General features: G+C 41.7%; 1 protein-coding gene across 1 annotated transcript in view; it reads right to left on the bottom strand.

Annotated features, from left to right (window-relative positions):
- Positions 1 to 8,089: 8,089 nt before the first annotated feature.
- The window catches only part of stk3 (serine/threonine kinase 3 (STE20 homolog, yeast)), a 598,462-nt gene continuing 586,832 nt past the window's right edge, over positions 8,090 to 19,719 (bottom strand). Inside the window, exon 11 of the mRNA XM_070877027.1 lies at positions 8,090 to 8,851. Within this exon, the coding sequence (XP_070733128.1) occupies positions 8,693 to 8,851 (159 nt within the window). The 3' untranslated portion in view covers positions 8,090 to 8,692. The remainder of the gene's footprint in view (positions 8,852 to 19,719) is intronic.

Genomic DNA, 19,719 nt, shown 5'->3' with positions numbered 1-19,719 from the left:
GCAGATCAAGGCTCCACCCCCAAAACGAAAGGACAGGTTAGGCCAGGCCAAAATAAAGAAATCCAACGGGCAAACTTAGAACATTTTTTGGGGCGTACTTGGGCCCCCCAAAAATCGGGCGTAACTCTTCAAGTACGCCAAAAGAAAGCTTTGGGGAAAATTGAACCCCAAAAGCTGCTATTTGAAAAACACAAAGTATAAACATTAATCAAAAAACACCCCCCAACTGCTGTAGATACTGATTTGCTTTATTGTGACATATAGGAAAATACACATCATAAAATAAATTAGTGTCCCATATTAAGGAAATGAACATGTCAAATTCAAAATATTCCATATCATCTTTGACTGAAAATAACAAGCCACAACCAATGATTTAAATTTTTTTTAAATCCAACATTTAGATTTGAAGAAAGAATGACATTACCACAGATAAATATATTTACTAATTCAAGTCAGTAGAAGTGGTTGATAACTGGCGACAATGGGTTATGATTGTTTATTCGTGAGTGAGTTATGAAGTTCTCTTGCATGGATAACAGAATAAGTGAAACACAACATCACTGAGAGGAATCAACGCGATAAATCTGAAGATGTTCGGATCTCCTAAGATTCTGAGGGGGATTGACAGGGTAGATGCTGAGAGGTTGTTTCTCCGGGCTGGAGAGTCTAGAGCTAGGGGGCATAGTCTCAGGATAAGGGGTCGGCCATTTAAGGCTGAGATGAGGAGGAATTTCTTCACTCAGAAGGTTGTGAATCTTTGGAATTCTCTGCCCCTGATGGCTGTGGATGCTGAGCCGTTGAGTATATTCAAGGCTAAGATCGATAGATTTTTGGACTATCGGTGAATCAAGGGATAAATCAAGGGATATGGGGATTGGGCAGGAAAGTGGAGTTGAGGTCAAAGATCAGCCGTGGTCTTATTGAATGGCGGAGCAGGCTCAAGGGGCCATATGGCCTACTCCTGCTCCTATATTTCTTATGTTATGTTCTTATGGAGACAAGTAATACTTTCACCACACGGACCTGCTGAAATTCTAAACATCTGGTGCTGTCAAGACACATGTATTTGGACTGGAAGTCAATTGCCACTTTGCCTTGGCTGTTTTCATTCTGATAAAATCAGATCAGAAATTCATAAGGCAACAGAAGGTAAGTGTGTGGACAGGAGTTATCCTAGTTGCCGGCACAACAGTACACCATCATAATTACTTTACATAGAATGTACAGCACAGAAACAGGCCATTCGGCCCAAGTGGTCCATGACAGTTTTTAATGCTCCACACAAGCTTCCTCCTACCTTTCTTCATCTCACCCTATAAGCATAACCCCCTAATCTTTTCTCCCTCATGTGCTTATCCAGCTTCCCCTTAAATTCATCAGTTGGAACAACAATCAAGACTTGTGGAAGTCTCACTGCTTTACACAAGAAAAGGCAGTGTGGCACTGGAGAGGAGAGATGCATAAGCAGACTTTTATTAGTGGCACACTGCGGAAAGTGTTGATGTGAAAGGCTAGTATAACAGGAGCATTAACTTCATTTTGCAGTACTATGCTGAGCCCCTAAGTGATAATTAAGACATGCCAAGAGTATTCAGTTTCCACTAGAATGCATGCTAGACTGTCAAATGCTCGCATAGAACAGACATGAATATTCAAAACAGTTCACAGAAAATAAGAGAAATTGTTGGACTTTAGCCTGGCCTTTTGATGCTGTGTTAAAGCAGTTTATACAGTGATAGTTTGGAATCAGCTTTTTGATCAGTTATTGGCTGAAGCTTATTCTTAACAATTGTACACAATATATAGGTATAGCTAAACACGCTACATACAGTTTAACAGTGTGGAGCAACAAATAAATGCAATTTATTCAACCATATTTGCTTTTTTAATATCCTGAATAACTGTTGAACCTGAGTAAGTCATTAAGTTCAATGTCACCCTATATAATGATGTGACTGACCAGACATCATGGAAAGGCAGTAATATAAGGGATAATTTCACAAACACAGTGACGAGTCATGCAGAGAGTGTGGCTCGGAGATAGTGCTACATTATAGCCTCTTCTCTCCAAACCCACTTCACTCGAGCTCACCTCAACTCCCTGCTGGAAGTGAGAGAAGTGGAATTTCCCCTGTAGTTTCAATAGAATGCAGAATGACCCCCAAATTACTGTACAAAAGCAAAATATTGCGGATGCTGGAATGTGGAATAAAAACCGAAAATCCTGGAAATCTCATCCCCTTCCCACGTCATCTTCCCGTCCAAACGCAGGAGATGCAACACCTGCCCTTTTACCTCTTTCCTTCCCACTATCCAGGGCCCCTAATACTCCTTCCAGGTGAAACAGCGATTTACTTGTACTTCTTTCAATTTAGTATACTGTATTCGCTGCTCACGATGTGGTCTCCTCTACATTGGGGAGACCAAGCGTAGATTGGGTGACTGCTTTGCGGAGAACCTCCGTTCAGTCCGCAAGTGTGACCCCGAGCATCCGGTTGCCTGTCACTTTAATTCTCCACTGCATTCCCACTCTGACCTCTCCGTCCTTGGCCTTCTGCACTGTTCCAACGAGGCTCAACGCAAGCTCGAGGAACAGCACCTCATCTTTCGTTTAGGCACTTTACAGCCTTCTGGACTCAACATAGAGTTCAACAATTTCAGAGCATAACCTCTGCCATCTTTGGCTCCCCCCCGCCTCCCCCAGAGCCTGTTTCTTTCTATTTTTCTCCTTGTCTCCAATGGCAGTTGGTCAATATCCCACCATTCACACCGTATCTTGACTAATGTTTTTCTAACTCCTGGCATTACCATTTGAATTGGAGCCATCATCCCTTTTGTCTCTCTAATCTCTCCTGTCTTCCAAACTATTAAGGACTTTCCCTTTTGCTCTTTCTTCTCCCCCTTTCAGTCGTTGTTAAGAATCTGTTCTTTTCGAACACTCTCCAATTCTGACGAAGGGTCATCGACACGAAACGTTAACTCTGCTTCCTCTCCACAGATGCTGCCTGACCTGCTGAGATTTCCAGCATTTTCTGTTTTTATCCCCGAATTACTGTTCTGTTTTGTCAATTTTTGCCTGATTACGCTCCTGTGAAGCGCCTTGGGAGGTTTCACTACGTTAATGGTGCTATATAAATGCAAGCTCTGTTGTGTTTTTGAATAATTTAAGAGTTTTGTTCACTCAAGGCTGTAATTCACTCTGTAGAAATTTGCGAATGACACTTTCAGAGCAATACAAGAATTTAGTTGTCAGCAACATGTTTGTTAATGATATATCTAAGGTTGATCTGTTCTCAAATTAGAAATCAGCACAGTTCACACTATTCTTCAAAATATAACATTTCATTAATATTTTTGATGAGATAGATGCTATAGAAGGGGGGAGGGGAGAATGAGATAGAATTTACAGCACAGAAACAGGCCAGTCAGCCCAACTGGTCTATGCTGGCGTTGGTGATCTACCTGAGCCTCTGCCCACCCCTACTTCACCTCACCCTATCAACATATCCTTCTATTCCTTTCTCCCTCACGTACTTATCCAGCTTCCCCCTAAAGAGAAGTCTCTCCAATGTGGCGAAGCCATCAGTAACACGCAGAGAACCATAGGATCTTTTTAGCTGGTATTAATTATTGAGAAAGCAGCATGTTTCCATCACTATTTAAAAAAGAAGCTAAATCCGCATTCTTAAAAATATATAATGCAGAACACAACACTGCAGCACAGTCACATGGGCATGGCTCTGTATAATCTCAATTCTAAAATAGAAGCACTCACATTTTAAATTACTTTGGATGTGAATAGTGCTTAAATGATATTGAAGTCTTCAAAGTGTATGTACAGCACGATTTTTCAGATCTCTATGTTTAGCAGGTGATGAGACCACTATAGCATTAAAATACTCACCTCTTGTTAATATTGTGTTATAGCAAATGGAGCTACCTTATAAATATGTAAGCAGACAGTACTTTTTCTTGAACCGACCTTCAATAGACCACTTTCTTATAGTTTACATTGGGTTTGTTATAGTGCGAGATTACTTCTCTCGGAGTGACCTGTCCTGGTGCTTACGCATCTAAGAGACCAGTGTGCAAATAGCTGGGTCTAGTTCTGCCAAACTCAGTAATTGTATAGTGCATGTCTTTTTTTAAAGAGAGAAGGTAATTCTGAACAGCATCACACTTTATCAGCTCATCCCAACTTGAAACAACTGAATTTATTTAAAAGGCACTGAAACGATTTCAATTTGGCAATTTGCTGTGATTCTTGGAATCAAAAGTTTTTATTGAAGTTTCTAGATGGAGAGAGATTTAGAAGTATAAACTGTAATTTACTTTATTACTAGAATAATAAATTTCAAATAAGATTGTATATACACTTATTCCACTATTCTTTAAACACAAACAAAAGCCTCCATCTTTGGCACAGTCAATTCAGTATTGTCTGCCCAGTTTCCAAGAATACACTTGTATAGTCCTTATCTATCAGGCTGCAGCACACTGTTTACATGCGAGCTTTAGTCTTAAGCTGAAAGCCCATTTGAATAGACTGTCTAAAGCTGCATGTACTGGGATAAGAGTTAATGACTGTAGTGGGAGCAGCATGCAAGGTAATCAAAGAGAGTTACGAGTTTGGAATAATTAGATTAGTTTAGAAGTGAAGTAAATTGCCCGGTCCTACCTCAGCGAAAAATCTATCTGACTAATTACTTGTCACCCTTGTCTTGATCGGATAAGTCAACAAACAAAGGTTCATTCATAGGATGACATAGGATATTCAACACAGAAACAGGCCATTCGGTCCAAACAGACCATGACGGTGTTTATGCTCCACTCGAGCCTCCTCCCGTCATTCCTCAACTACATCTATCAGCATAACCCTCTATTCCCGTCTTCCTCATCTGCTTATCTAGCCTCCCCTTAAATGCATCTATACTATTCACTTCAGCTATTCTATGTGGTAGCGAACTCCACATTCTCACCTCTCGCTGGGGAAAGAAGTTTCTTCTGAATTCCCTGTTTGATTTCTTGATTCATAGAAAGTTACGACAGAGAAGGAGGCCATTTGGCCCATTGTGTCCTCGCCGGCCGACCAAGAGCTACCCAGCCTAATCCCACTTTATAGCACTTGGTCCGTTGCCCTGTAGGTCACGGCTCTTTAAGTGCACATACAAGTACTTTTTAAATGCGATGAGGGTTTCTGCCTCTACCACCCTTTCAGGCAGTGACTTCCAGACCCCACTACCCGCTAGATTTTTTTTTTTCCTCATCACCTATCTAATCCTTCAACCAACTGCTTGAAATCTATGCCCTCTGGTTATTGAGGGAAACAGGTGCTTCCTATCAACTCTATCTAGGCCCCTCATAATTTTATACACCTTAATTAAATCTCCCATCAGCCTCCTCAGTTTCAAAGAAAACAAACCAAGCCTATCCAATCTTTCATCATAGCTAAAATTCTCCAGTCCTGGCAACATTCTCGTAAATCTCCTCTGCACCCTCTCTCGTGCAATCACATATTTCCTGCAATGTGGTAACCAGAATTGCACGCAGTACTCCAGCTGTGGCCAAGCTAGTGCTGCATACAGTTCTAGCATAACTTCCCTACTCTTATATTCTATGCCCCGGCTAATAAAGGAAAGCATTCCGTATGCCTTGTTAACTAACTTTTCGACCTGTCCTGCTACCTTTAAGGATCTGTGGACATATACTCCAAGGTCCCTCTGTTTCTCCTCACCTCTCAGTATCCTCCCATTTATTGTGTAGAGAAGAAGAGAGATTCCCTTGTCTTGTAAGGGCAAAATCTTTTAAAACTCCACACTATTAAACAAATTAATTCTGACACACTACAAAAGATGAATTGTCCAATTTCTAAAGCTACTCCTAAAATTAATCTCAGTTGATAATTGACAAATGAATGTCAGCTCACTGTTGCCTTGCTCAATTTCCAGTGTCATCTCAGTTAATCCTTTAGCAAAATTAGCACTTCAGTTTTATATATATACTAATATTATAAGGTCAAACAGTGGCTTCTGCACTACTTAGCAGAGTGCTGCCGCTGCAGATGTAATTTGGGCACTTTAACTTGTTTCACTGCCGAGGTTATGGCAAATCCATCGGGCCTTACTAGGTGGAATAACAGGTGGCAGAATAGACCTATGGTGCTGAGTCAGTTAGCCATGCTCCCAGCCAGTGAGGCTGTGCACAAGGAGTAGAGTTCTACTGGTTCGTATCCACTGAACAAATAAGGTTTTAAAAGATAAAATAACAATATCTCTACATTAGTTTTAAAATAACATAAGTCATAACTGAGCTTATTTGAACATCGCCCAAATGGTCAAATGGTACAGGGATCAATGTTTTGAGAGGTTCAATCAAATCTTCAGTTTATTTACGGGGAAGTTTATGCTAGAAGGAAAACTCACAGAACCCGGTTTACAAATGGCGCCGCAAATCTTTAGCGCATCAATACTTAGGAAAATTACTCTTGCAAAATGTTAAGCCGTACAGTGAGAAAAATCAGCACAGTTTAGCTGAAACAGCATAAATGTCTTATGTTTCTGTAGTGCATCTACATCACAGGAAGCTTCTCTTGGAGGTCAACAAAGTCAATCCAGTCAGTGCACCCGGTTACAGCCGGCTGCTATCGTGACACAGCTCACCTTGGTATACACACTAAATGCGAGACTTATAAGTTAAGACATAAAATAATAAGACACTTTCTGTTGACATCAAGATATAATAAAAGCAAAAAAAAATGGTGCCTACTGATTTCTTCAAGTACCCGTATGCACCAATAAAAATCAGTATTCACATAAAAATAAATTAACTACAATCTTTACCTTGCTGGGAATCTGGTCCCTGTGCACTTTCAAGAGGGGCAATGAAGCAGTCTGCTTCATCTTGTAGTGGCAGTGGTTAATGCATCACCGATTCCTGTGTATTAGTTAGTGTTGAAATGTTTGTGGGTCAAAGTCTACTTTTATCAATAAATCTGCCCAAATACATCAAATGAGGTGCGCACATCATAACTAAACATGTAAGAGATCTAGCAGGACCAGCAGAATTAAAATCTTCTATTGAGCTCCGGTGGACACAATTATCCGTATTCATATCACAATGCTATATCCAGAAGCAGCCAAGACTCGCTGTTCTAATACTAACAAAGTGCTGCGAGTATTTTCAGTGACACAAAGTGCTCTCTCTAAAAGATGGCTTCTCTCTGTGCCACCAGGGGTAAAACACTGCTGATATCAAGCAAATCATTTCCACCAGTGGCACAAGATGCTGCGTGCCAACACATCATTTTGACGCAGGCAGTCTTGAGTATTCAACCTATCTACACAGGCCATGAATGCGATTATTAAGTTGCTGGCTTATGCAGACCTATCCCAACATAGGAGAATGTCCGGAGCCAGAAACTTTAAAGTCATATTGTGACTTTTGAACAACAGTGCATGTGTACTTCCGCACTGAAGATATTTCAGAGCTACCATTGGTGGTCTGAAATTTGAGGGCAGATTACAAAGTGGCAGTAGCCTCAGCACATTGTGGAATTACTTGCAACAGAAAAGCACAATATTAGAGGTATACAGGTTAGTTGACAGAAGTCCAGTTTTTACATGTTGAGGATTATGATAGTGCCAAATTGACACACACTCGACGAATCGGTGGTGGATTTAAGAAGTTGATTTGGGGAGCCGGAGATTACTACCTTGTTTACTTACAGGCTAAGTTTCATTCTTCAGACGCAGTGTTTCTTGGAACCCCAGCATACATAATCAGCAACACAATGCATCTAGTATTTTGTGCTAGTCACAAATATCGTGGTACAGGTTCGACCTCCAAAATCCAGAGTTCCGGAATGCAGAATGTTCCGGAATCCTGATACCGGACCGATCCGTGGCGGGGTCGTCCGGAAAACGGGAAATGTTCCGATATCCGGACTCCCCCCACCTCAGCGAACCGACTCCGCCCGCCCCGACTTCATCACAACTTCGCCCGCCCGACCTCGCCGCGGCCCGACCTCGTCCCTGCCCCCCTCCCTCACCTTTACCTCGGCTGCCCAACCCCACCTACCTCAGGCCAGACAAGGAACTCCTCCACGGCAGCAGGGCCCCGCCAGAACATTTCCTCGGCGGCGGGGTCCACCTGATCAGGTCCTTGGCAGCGGGGCCGGCGACCCGAACAGCTTCTCGGCGAGCACCAAACCCCCCCACCTTTCTGATGTTCTGAAATCCAGAAATACCTGAACCTGGGCTCGAGTGTTTCCGATTCGGGACATCAGAAAGATGTTCTGAAGTCCGGAAAAACACGAAAACTGGCTCGGTCTCGGTTCCGAGGTTGCCGGATTTGGGAGGTCGGACCTGTATTGCTATCTTTGTTGGTATTTGAGGATGTTAATGTAATTGCCTAACTCAATGATCCAAGTTCCAAACTGAGTTACAATATCATTGTACGATTCGAAGCTGTGGAGATGAAGAAAAAACAAGTAGTGCCGAAAAATGGACATACAGTACATTGCTATCAATGCTGATAGGATAAATTCCAGATCGTAATTAACATTATTCTACCAGTGTTTTTGGTTCTTTAAATGTTCTGACAGTACATATTATTGACATATTATAGGTCATGTCACCAAGGATAGTTTGGGTAGGTTCTGTTGGATGTAGGTAATGCCTGATGAATTCAGCTAGAAGTTCTGCTGTCTTCGTTTCTTGGCATCCATGGCATCTAGAATGGGCTGTCGTTTAGCCTGGTATCTTTGGCGTAGATCCTCAATTTCTCGTTCCATCATTGGATCCAATGCACTCAACCTCATTTGTAGCTCTTCAAAGCTCAGGTTTTTCAACTACAAAACAAGAAAAGTAATGGTGGAAAATCAAAATGTGATTTACACAATGATTAAGTTATTCCTGTAATGAGTAACATAATTTACTATCAAATTACAATAAATTGTAACTGAAAATGAAGCCTGGTGGTAATCAAATATACCATTGTTCTGTCCTTACAATACAAATAGAAACCGTGCACCTTGGAATTAAAACAACAAAGACCTTTAATTATTATCTTTTTACCGTTACAGTGATGCCCTATTTAGTTACCGCACTCCCCCTCAACCCCTCCAACCAATCATAAGAACATAAGGACTAGGGACAGGAGTTGGCCATACGGCCCCTCGAGCCTGCTCCGCCATTCAATAAGAACATGGCTGATCTTTGACATCAACTTCACTTTCCCGTTCGATCACCATATTCCATGATTTCTCTAGAGTCAAAAAATCTAGCTATCTCAGCCTTGAATATGCTCAACGACTCAGCATCTACAGCCCTCTGTGGCAGAGAATTACAAAGATTCACCACCTTCTGAGTGAAGAAATTCCTTCTCATCTCAGTCTTAAATGGCCGACCCCTTATCCTGAGACGATGCCCCCTTATTCTTGCCCTTCTTGTGTCAGGAGGCTTGGACAGTCAGCCAATTCCTTCTCCAAGGTGGTGCTCATGCTAAACTTCAGTTAACTTGTCAAGAAGCATGTTTATGCAGTCTCGGAAGGGAACCAACCAAGAACACTTTTTCCCCACTCAACCACCTTCAGATAACTCTTCAGAGGTGAATTGAATAACATGGCGTACAATTTTGAGGAAGTCCAAGGAACATTAGTCACAAGGGGATTTAATCTGAGAGCCGATTAGGTGATATCAGTGCTACTTTTGAGCCAGATACTAATAGGTATATGCTGAGCGGTACAGAGAACTTCACTCACAGATCATAGAAGCATAGAAAATAGGTGCAGGAGTAGGCCATTCGGCCCCTCATGCTTGCACCACCATTCAATAAGATCATGGCTGATCATGCAACTTCAGTACCCCATTCCTGCTTTCCCTCCATACCCCTTGATCCCTTTAGCCGTAAGGGCCACACCTAACTCCCTTTTGAATATATCTAACGAACTGGCCTCAACAACTTTCTGTGGTAGAGAATTCCACAGGTTCACAATTCTCTGAGTGAAGAAGTTTCTCCTCATCTCGGTCCTAAATGGCTTACCCCTTATCCTTAGACTGTGACCCCTGGTTCTGGACTTCCCCAACATCGGGAACATTCTTCCTGCATCTAACCCGTCCAATTCCGTCAGAATTTGATATGTTTCTATGAGATCCCCTCTCATTCTTCTAAATTCCAGTGACTATACACTTAGTCGATCCAGTCTTTCTTCATATGTCAGTCCTGCCATCCCGGGAATTAGTCTGGTGAACCTTTGCTGCACTCCCTCAATAGCAAGAATGTCCTTCCTCAGATTAGGAGACCAAAACTGTACACAATATTCAAGGTGTGGCCTCACCAGGCCCTGTACAACAGCAGTAAGACCTCCCTGCTCCTATACTCAAATCCTTTCTATCCCCAACATACAGGTAATAGCCGAGTCTATTGCTCATCATCTCCCTCTAGTTGCACAATCAAGAGCTCAAGATTTGGCGAATCCAGGTGCAAATGTGCACCCATTCCATGGCACACGATGTTGAGATCACCAATGGGCTGTGCCATTACACCGCCAAGGTCTGATCTCTCTTAGTTGAGAATCAAATGCTTTAAGAAAAGAATATCAAACAATATTGAAGATAAAAAGTCTTTAAAAGTTATGAATTTAAAAATGTTCTAAATTACTAGTCAAAAGAAAAATAACATTTTTGAACATTATAGATTTTTTCTGAAAGAGTGTTGCTCGTGTACTTATAAAGGATATTCAGCTACTACGAGCTGGGTTGGATTTCTACACTCTCATGATTTTCTGTTCATTAAAGTTGTTCCTTAGATCTTAGGAAACTGAATGACTCTAAAAGAATACTTTACTAAAATGCTGAATATGTAGCTCAACATCTGCACCCAATGGTTCTAGTTTTCAGAAGGCATTTGCTGTAATAGTTGTGAAGTGGTGCAGCACCATGATGTACCGAGATACAATGGAGCTGATAATGTGGTCTCCTGTATAGAACCACAAGAACCGCTAATCTTGAGGTGCTATATTGTGCTTCCAAATCAGCCAACCTGGCCTGACAGCACAAGCTGGGCTCATGGAAATATGTTCGTGATGACCCACTGGGAGCAAGACGAAGGTCAGGAGTTGGAATATCAAGCACTGGTGAAGGACTGCTGGTTACCCGTAAAACACCGCCGTTATTTTTTGTAGTAAAATTACCTTTAGAATTTAAAGAACTGGCTGAAAGCCAACAAAATGGACCACAAACACTGATGGTCCTATTGCAAGAAGAGAATCCCGCAGAGGAAAATCCAAAAGCACTGAGCGCCCATTCAGCACTATAGCCAACTTACATTACCCATCCCTCTCAGTGTGATCTTTGTCCCTATCTCTGTAATATCCTTCAGCCTCACAACCCCCCTAACCCCCCCCCCCCCCCCGAGATGTCTATGCTCCTCAAATTCTGCCCTCTTGAGCATCCCTGATTATAATCGCTCAACCATTGGTGGCCATGCCTTCTGTTGCCTGGGCCCCAAGCTCTGGAACTCCCTCCCTAAACCTCCCTGCCTCTCTACCTCTCTTTCCTCCTTCAGGGCGCTCCTTAAAACCTACCTCTTTGACCAAGCTTTTGGTCATCTGCCGTAGTTTCTTTTTATGTGGCTCAGTGTCAAATTTATTTGTTTCATCTTATAACATTCCTGTGAAGTGCTTTGGGACATTTTACTACATTAACGGCACAATGTAAATACAAGTTGTTGTTGTAGTGTTTTAAAATTCTGGATCATGTCCTCGCTCAATCTTTTTTCCAGTGAAAGCAAGCTGTGTTCCGTAAGCCTCTCTTCATAACTGGAGAAGTCTTAAGCCCTGAAATCATTCCTTTCACTCTTTGAACCTTACTGATCATAGTCATGTCCTGTTAATGAATGATAAGCTGTCCAAACTGCACACCAATAGCTCAAATGCTGCCGCGGCAGCGAGCGAAACAAAGTTCTGTGTTGTGTACACATGCATCATATTTTTACACTTTTACTCACATTAAATCCACTTGTCATTCCTCAGCTAATCTGCTCAATAGTGGTGATACGTTCAAATACAGTTCCTCGTCTATATACTTGTCACCTAACCACATGGCTTGGTCTCATCAGACAACTTCTTCTTAGTAGAAGTATCCTCCTCAATATCATAGTCAATTAGTTTGAATGGCAGAAACTGAACACGGTCCATTTATCTAGCATTACGAAAGAGTGCCTTTTGCTATGATCATTAATTGGAGAACCAATAATTTAATCATACCCAGCAATAAAAATTCTGGTGGAGGCTTTCCTCTTCTGTTGAGAAGTTTCTAACTCAGATCAGCTGTTATGGACACAGAGGTTGGACCTGGTCTCCCAAGAACCATCCCTTCAGTCTTTCCTCTCTTTCAAACAATTCGAGCACTGTTGTGTATGTGTGGCATGGGTGTGTGCCCTGTGCACTCAATGTGCAGTTGCATGGGACTACTGGATGTGTCTTCGTACTGTGTGCACTATGCCTGTGTCACCAGAGGGTGCACCATACTGTACCCTCACTCAGGACTAAAGTCACAACAGTTTAAGTACAAAACCTTACCTCGTGGAATCATTACTAGAGTGCTTACAGACACAATAAGCAGTGTACTTGGCCATGTAAGAAAGGCACAATGGCTACTGACATACAGAATGATGCTTCTGTGGTCAGACAGCACCTTCACTATAACTTCATGTAGGCTATGTTGATATGAGAAAGCCTGATGCCCACATGGGTACCATCTGTGGTGCTTTACACTGTCGCCATTTGAAAGCTCTGCACCCTGTCCTGCTGATACCTCCCTTTCATGGGAAAAGTGCAAGTATCCTTGATTTATACATGTGTGCATTGCACTGTCTGATGTGGCAGATATCCTCTGGAAGGATCTGATAGCATTCTTAAGCTGCATGTGTGAAATAAAATACTTTGTTCAGAAATCACAGTGACAATTGTGTTCTATGGGAAGAGCCTTCCCTGGTTCAGAAATTATCCATCCTGCAACAGATGACACAACTGTGTGGCAGCCTGACTTCTGAAGGAGAGGCAGCAAATATTGGATTTCTCATAATATATACAGGTGTGTGTACAGGGGTCTGTAAACCAGGTTTGGAAGTAGCGACAAATGTGGATAAAATGCCTCAGATGTTTCATGTCCATTTGTTGGCCTCTCATGACCTCGTCGCCCTCATCTAAATCATGCAAAGCATTCAAAATCCCCAAAGAAAACTCCATCCTCATCACTTTCTGTGATGCCATTTAAATGGTTGCAGGAACCGAGAATAATGAGGGAAGTATTGGCAGGGAAAGGAAAAGCCCAGGAATGATGAACTGCTCTGCAAACTTAACTAAATCCAGAGACAAAAATGTAGCTAAACATACTCAGAACACAGAAAAACAGGACTGTACCATCAATTGAACTGGATGCACTGGGACTAATAAAATTAGTTCTGAACATTATTTTCAAAGTGAATCTGCTTAGATCTATAAAAATGATTATTTGTACATCTTTAATGGTGATGATAGGAAATTAGCAATGGTGCTTCATTGAATTCTTTAATCTATACCTGTGAAATAGAACTTAAAAAGATAATCTTGTTCTTTCCTTTCCACAATATCCTCATTTTGTACTCTGCACATTGAAATTTATGCTCTGTTCTATATTCATCCACTACAGCAGATACCTGGGGGGGTAAATCTCAGTTGATTTATTAAAATAAAATTAACATTTTTAGAGTAGTAATTGGGACACTGCCTCTTCAGTAAGATAAAATTAAGAGAACAGTCAATTCATTACTTGTTTAAAAATATGAGCAGTTCATTATTCATGCACATGAAAGCAAGTTAACATTGCTTGATTCCTTGCAGAAGACTTCTGGGGAAACTAGAGGTGTTTTGAATAATTCACTTTGCAAACACAAAACAAAAAATATTATTAAAACTGTAGCCTGCATCATCTCCAAAGTTGCTCACAGTTCTTTCTTTATTCAAGCAGTTATGTCAACTGACTACAACAAACTACAATAATTTAAGCCTCTTAAACTAACTTGCACTGTGAATCATGACAAACCTATAACGTTGATACCTAACAACTATCTTATTGCTTTGCTAAACACAAACTCTCTGTCTGCTAACCGTGCACCACAAATACACAAGTCACCAACAGGACTTGTTTCAAAAATTAAGTTGCAAAGATTCTCTTTAACATGCTGTTTTCTAGAAACCAAAACCCGTGACCTCTACCACCTAGAAGGACAAGGGCAGCAGGCGCATGGGAACACCATCATCTCCAAGTTCCCTCCCAAGTCACACATCATTCTGACTTGGAAATATATCACCGTTCTTTCATCGTCGCTGAGTCAAAATCCTGGCACTCCCTCCCTAGCAGCACTGTGGGAGCACCTTCACCACACGGACTGCAGTGGTTCAAGAAGGCGGCTCACCACCACCTTCCTGGGGTCAAATGAGGAGGACAATAAATGCTGGGCTTCTCACTGATGCCCACATCCTGTGAACGAACAAAAAAAAAAGTCTTGGTCGATATATGCAACCCATCCCATTCTAAGGTGGTGAGCAATAAGTACCAAACAGGTGTCAGTTTCAAACCCACTCTGTGCTAAATTTGTTAAACTGAACCCAGAAAACAGTGGGACTTCTACGATTGGCTTGCGTGTCCTTGGGCTACAGTGGTAAAAATAAAAGTAGCCAGGGTTCTTGTATCTAATGTCTATCCAATGATCCCCACTAATTACTGCTCCTGCGCCCCAACCTCGCCGCTCCTGCTGTGCCTGCCCATGCACCAATCACCGACCTGGACCTTGATGTCCCTCTTCGCTGCCGTCGCCCTCCTGCACCAGCTTGCGCTGCTCCCTGAAGTGGCCACCACGCCGTCCAGGGGCCGCCGCTCGCCACTGCTTTTATGGCCCCGACCTGCCGCTGCTGGTCTCTTGCAGGTCGGGGCCGCCACTCTGCGAGAGTTTGTAGAGGGACATGATCGGGGCCCAGGAGAGGCGTGAGTTCATGCCAGAAGAGGCGAGGGCCCAGGGGCAGCACGGGCCAGCCCACACTGCGATATGTGTGCACACTAGGCATGTGCAGCAGAGCAGGTCTCCAGTTGTCTTGGTTAACCTTTGCCACTGGACCAAGACCTAGCTCTGTCAAGCCCGTGTGGTGGCTGGTGTGCAATGGCGACCACACGTTAAAAAACTCCACGCACAGGTTTCTTCCACCCTTCCAGATGTAATTCGGGATCTGGAATATTAGGTCGTTCATTGAAACACCTGTGAACTCATCCCTTTTTGGCGTGGAAGCAAGTCATCCTCGTTTCAAGGGAGTGCCTATGATGATGATGATGACGACTAATTACTATTTTTGGATATTAGGTGATGATAGGATTGGACCCAGCTGTGATGAATCAAATAGCCAGCAAATCCTGTACAGGGTCCACCACGAAGAACAGCCATTGGGCAAGGAACTGGAGGGCTACCAGTGATGGTGGAATGTTTTCAGTTCCTTCAGGAAGATGGAGAGAAATAGAGTATGGAAGGGGAAAACTGGCTTGGCAATAGAAAAAACGGAAGCTGTAACATTAAATAAATCTTACAGCTTGCTGGGGTTTTTCCAGTATCTTTGAGGATCAGGGAGGAAGTCTATAGATCTTGCACTCTGGAGATGAAGTAAGTTGAGTGGATTGTACAAGTTCTGTGGAAGAAAAAAGCTTGATGGCCCCAATGGCCTATTCTTATTGCGTATTTTCTTATTTTTATGTGCTCTCCCCTGCTCCATAAACCACTTACCCGCTCCTCAATTATCTTATTCAAAAATATAATTATCAAGTGGTTAATAAGTGTCAGCCGTGTCTCAGTGAGTAGCACTCTCGCCTCTGAGCCAGAAGGTTGTAGGTTCAAGTCCTACTGCAGAGACTTGAGCACAATCTAGGCTGACACTCCAATGCAGTGACGTTAAACCATCTACTCGCTAAAGCAGTGGTTCTCAACCGGTGTTCCGAGGCACGTTGGTGTGCCGTGAACCCTTCACAGGTATGCTGCCAAATTGTATAAAAGTATGGTGGACTTTAGCTGATTTCACAATGAAATACAAACCATTTAACTCAAACAGAAGGGGAGGGGGAGAAAGAGACAGACAGACACATATGTCATCTACCTATATGTATGATGCCACTGCTGTAGTAAACATTGCCAATATTGACAAATAACTATCTATTTATCTCTACTATTATCAAAAAAACTATGTAGCTAATGTAACACCACTTTTTAAAAAGGGAGGGAGAGATAAAACAGATAATTATAGACCGGTTAGCCTGACATCAGTAGTGGGGAAAATGTTGGAATCAATTATTAAGGATGAAATAGCAGCGCATTTGGAAAGCAGTGACAGGATCGGTTCAAGTCAGCATGGATTTATGAAAGGGAAATCATGCTTGACGAATCTTCTGGAATTTTTTGAGGATGTAACTAGTAGAGTGGACAGGGGAGAACCAGTGGATGTGGTGTATTTGGACTTTCAAAAGGCTTTTGATAAGGTCCCACACAAGAGATTGGTGTGCAAAATCAAAGCACATGGTATTGGGGGTAATGTACTGATGTGGATAGAGAACTGGTTGGTAGCAGGAAGCAGAGAGTTGGGATAAACGGGTCTTTTTCAGAATGGCAGATAGTGACTAGTGGAGTGCCGCAGGGCTCAGTGCTGGGACACCAGCTATTTACAATATACATTAATGATTTAGATGAAGGAATTGAGTGTAATAGCTCCAAGTTTGCAGATGACACTAAACTGGGTGACGGTGTGAGCTGTGAGGAGGATGCTAAGAGGCTGCAGGGTGACTTGGACAGGTTAGGTGAGTGGGCAAATGCATGGCAGATGCAGTAGAATGTGGATAAATGTGAGGTTATCCACTTTGGGGGCAAAAACACGCAGGCAGAATATTATCTGAATGGCAGCAGATTAGGAAAAGGGGAGGTGCAGCGAGACCTGGGTATCATGGTACATCAGTCATTGAAAGTTGGCATGCAGGTACAGCAGACGGTGAAGGTGGCAAATGGTATGTTGGCCTTCATAGCTAGAGGATTTGAGTATAGGAGCAGGGAGGTCTTACTGCAGTTGTACAGGGCCTTGGTGTATTTGGAATATTGTGTTCAGTTTTGGTCTCCTAATCTGAGGAAAGACATTCTTGCTATTGAGGGAGTGCAGCGAAGGTTCACCAGACTGATTCCCGGGATGGCTGGACTGACATATGAGGAGAGACTCGATCGACTGGGCCTTTATATCACCTCCCCCCTCACCCTCTCCCACTCTCTTACTCCCTCCCATTACTGATAGAGAAGTGCGAGTGCCTATCATCGAATGAGACTGTGTGTGTGTGTGTGTGTGTGTGTATATTTACGTTTGTATGTGTATGTGCCTCTGTACCAAGGGCGTAGCCAGGGGGGGCACTTGGGCCATGGCCACCCCCAATCCAAAATAATAGTATTAAATTGTTCATGTGAAAAGCTTAAAATTTGATTATTAATTTGGATGAAAGAAATGAAAGATGAATAAAAAAGTGTAGTTTTTATAATGAAATGTCAAAAACTATTTAATTACATTTAACCACATTCTTATTTATATTTTGTTATTTTTGTTTATTGATCTGCAGCTTGATGTGTGGCCGGGACTGGTGGCATCTTTGACGTTTTGATCTGATATATTGCCAATTAGCTGCTCCTTTGATGTATGCGGCATCCAATGTGACCTGGCCTAGCCGCCCTAGCGGTTCCTTTGATTTTTGAGAGTTGGCTTTTAACATATTTTGACCATAGTCAAAATCAAAACTTCCTGTTCGACTCTAGGTTCGTTTCTGTCTGGACTCTCTGGAGTTTGGAAATTGGAAGACTCAGTTCGTGTCTGTCTGAAGTTTGGATCACTCAGACAAATAAAGTTTGTCCCCCCCTCCCAATGGACAAATTCATCATAAGAAAACGTAAAAATGAGCAAGGAGATTTCAATGACAGCGCCACTACAAATGGCACTAGTGGGCCTAAAACCAACGCCAGTACAAGCGGTGCCAAACCAAATCCTAAAAATTCCAAAATTCATCGTCAATATATGGAGGATTATTTGAGGTTCGGTTTTTCATGAACAGGAGAAGAAGAATGCCCCATTCCACTGCGTGTTGTGTGCAGCGAAAATCTGTCGAACAGTGCAATGGTTCCCAGTAAATTGAAACGTCATTTTACTATGAAACTTGCACATCTTGCAACAAAAAATCAGAGTTATTTTAGAAGATTGATGGCAACGCAATCAAACAAGTGAAATATTTTGAAAAAATTGTTAAGATGTCAGATAAGGTTCAAATTACTTCTTATGAAGTTGCTGAATTAATAGTGCAGAGAATGAAGCCTCATACTACAGCTCAGTCACTTATTTTGCCTGCATGTCGTAAAATTGTCAAAATAATTGATGATGAATGAAGCGGAACAAGAAATTGCAAAAATTCTGCTGTCTGACGATACAATTCGGAGAAGGATAAATGATATGTCATTTAACACTGAAGAAAATGTAGCCGAGAAACTTACAAACTCGAATTTTGCTTTGCAAATCAACGAGTTCACCGACATTAGTGGTAAAGCACAATTATTAGCATTTGTTCGCTTCATTCATGAAAACGAGATATTGAACCAATTTCTGTGCTGTAGAGAACTTCCAGAAAACACTAGAGGTCAAGACATATTTGATTCTGTGAATTCATATTTCGAAGACTTTGAAAATTTCATGGGGCTCATGTGTTGGAATCTGCACGGACGGTGCTCCATCTATGGTGGGATGTGTCAAAGGATTCATTATGCTCGCAAAAAAACATAATCCAAATATATTATTCACCCATTGCTTTTTGCATAGAGAAGCACTTGTTGCAAAGACAGTACCGCTAGAATTAAAATCTGTGTTCGATCAAGTTGTTAATATTGTAAATTATATAAAATCAAAACCTTTAAAAACTCGCTTGTTTAAACAGCTCTGCAAAGCTATGGATGCACAGCACGAATGTTTACTTTTGCATACAGAGGTAAGATGGCTTTCAAGGGGAAAAGTCTTATGTCATGTATTTGAACTTAAAGAAGAATTGTCAGTATTTTTTGAAAGAGAAGGAAACAATACCTTTTGCAAATACCTTAAGAGTAAAATGTGGTGTGCTAAGTTAGCATATTTGCAGGTATATTTAATTGTCTTAACAGCATTAATACCAGTATGCAAGGACGAAATGAAAACATTCTCACCTCTACAGATAAGCTATTAGCTTTTCAGAAAAAAATTTCTATCTGGAAAAAGAGAGCAACAGAAAAAAATCTTGAAATGTTCCCTTTGATACCAAATCACAGTATTAAAAAGGTTGCTCCTATCGTGATAGAGCATTTGGCATCACTGGAAGACAACATCAAAAAATATTTTCCATCTTTGGATGTAGAGAAGTATGATTGGGTAAAAAATCCATTTTCTCCAATTAGTCCGTCAGATTTTGATTTTACATTGCAAGAAGAAGAAGAATTGACTTCTATTTCTACAGACCGTGGTCTTAAAATGAAACATTCAGATATGTCTCTTGATGCGTTCTGGATTTTTATTAAAGAAGGATATTCTGCAATATCAAAAAAAGCCTTGATAATTCTGATGCAGTTTTCAATATCATATCTCTGCGAATTAGGATT

The sequence above is a fragment of the Pristiophorus japonicus genome, chromosome 1 (assembly GCF_044704955.1).
Source record: "Pristiophorus japonicus isolate sPriJap1 chromosome 1, sPriJap1.hap1, whole genome shotgun sequence".
NCBI lineage: Eukaryota > Metazoa > Chordata > Chondrichthyes > Pristiophoridae > Pristiophorus > Pristiophorus japonicus.
The sequence above is the reverse complement of the archived record's forward strand: the minus strand, read 5'-3'. Positions and strand labels throughout refer to the sequence as shown.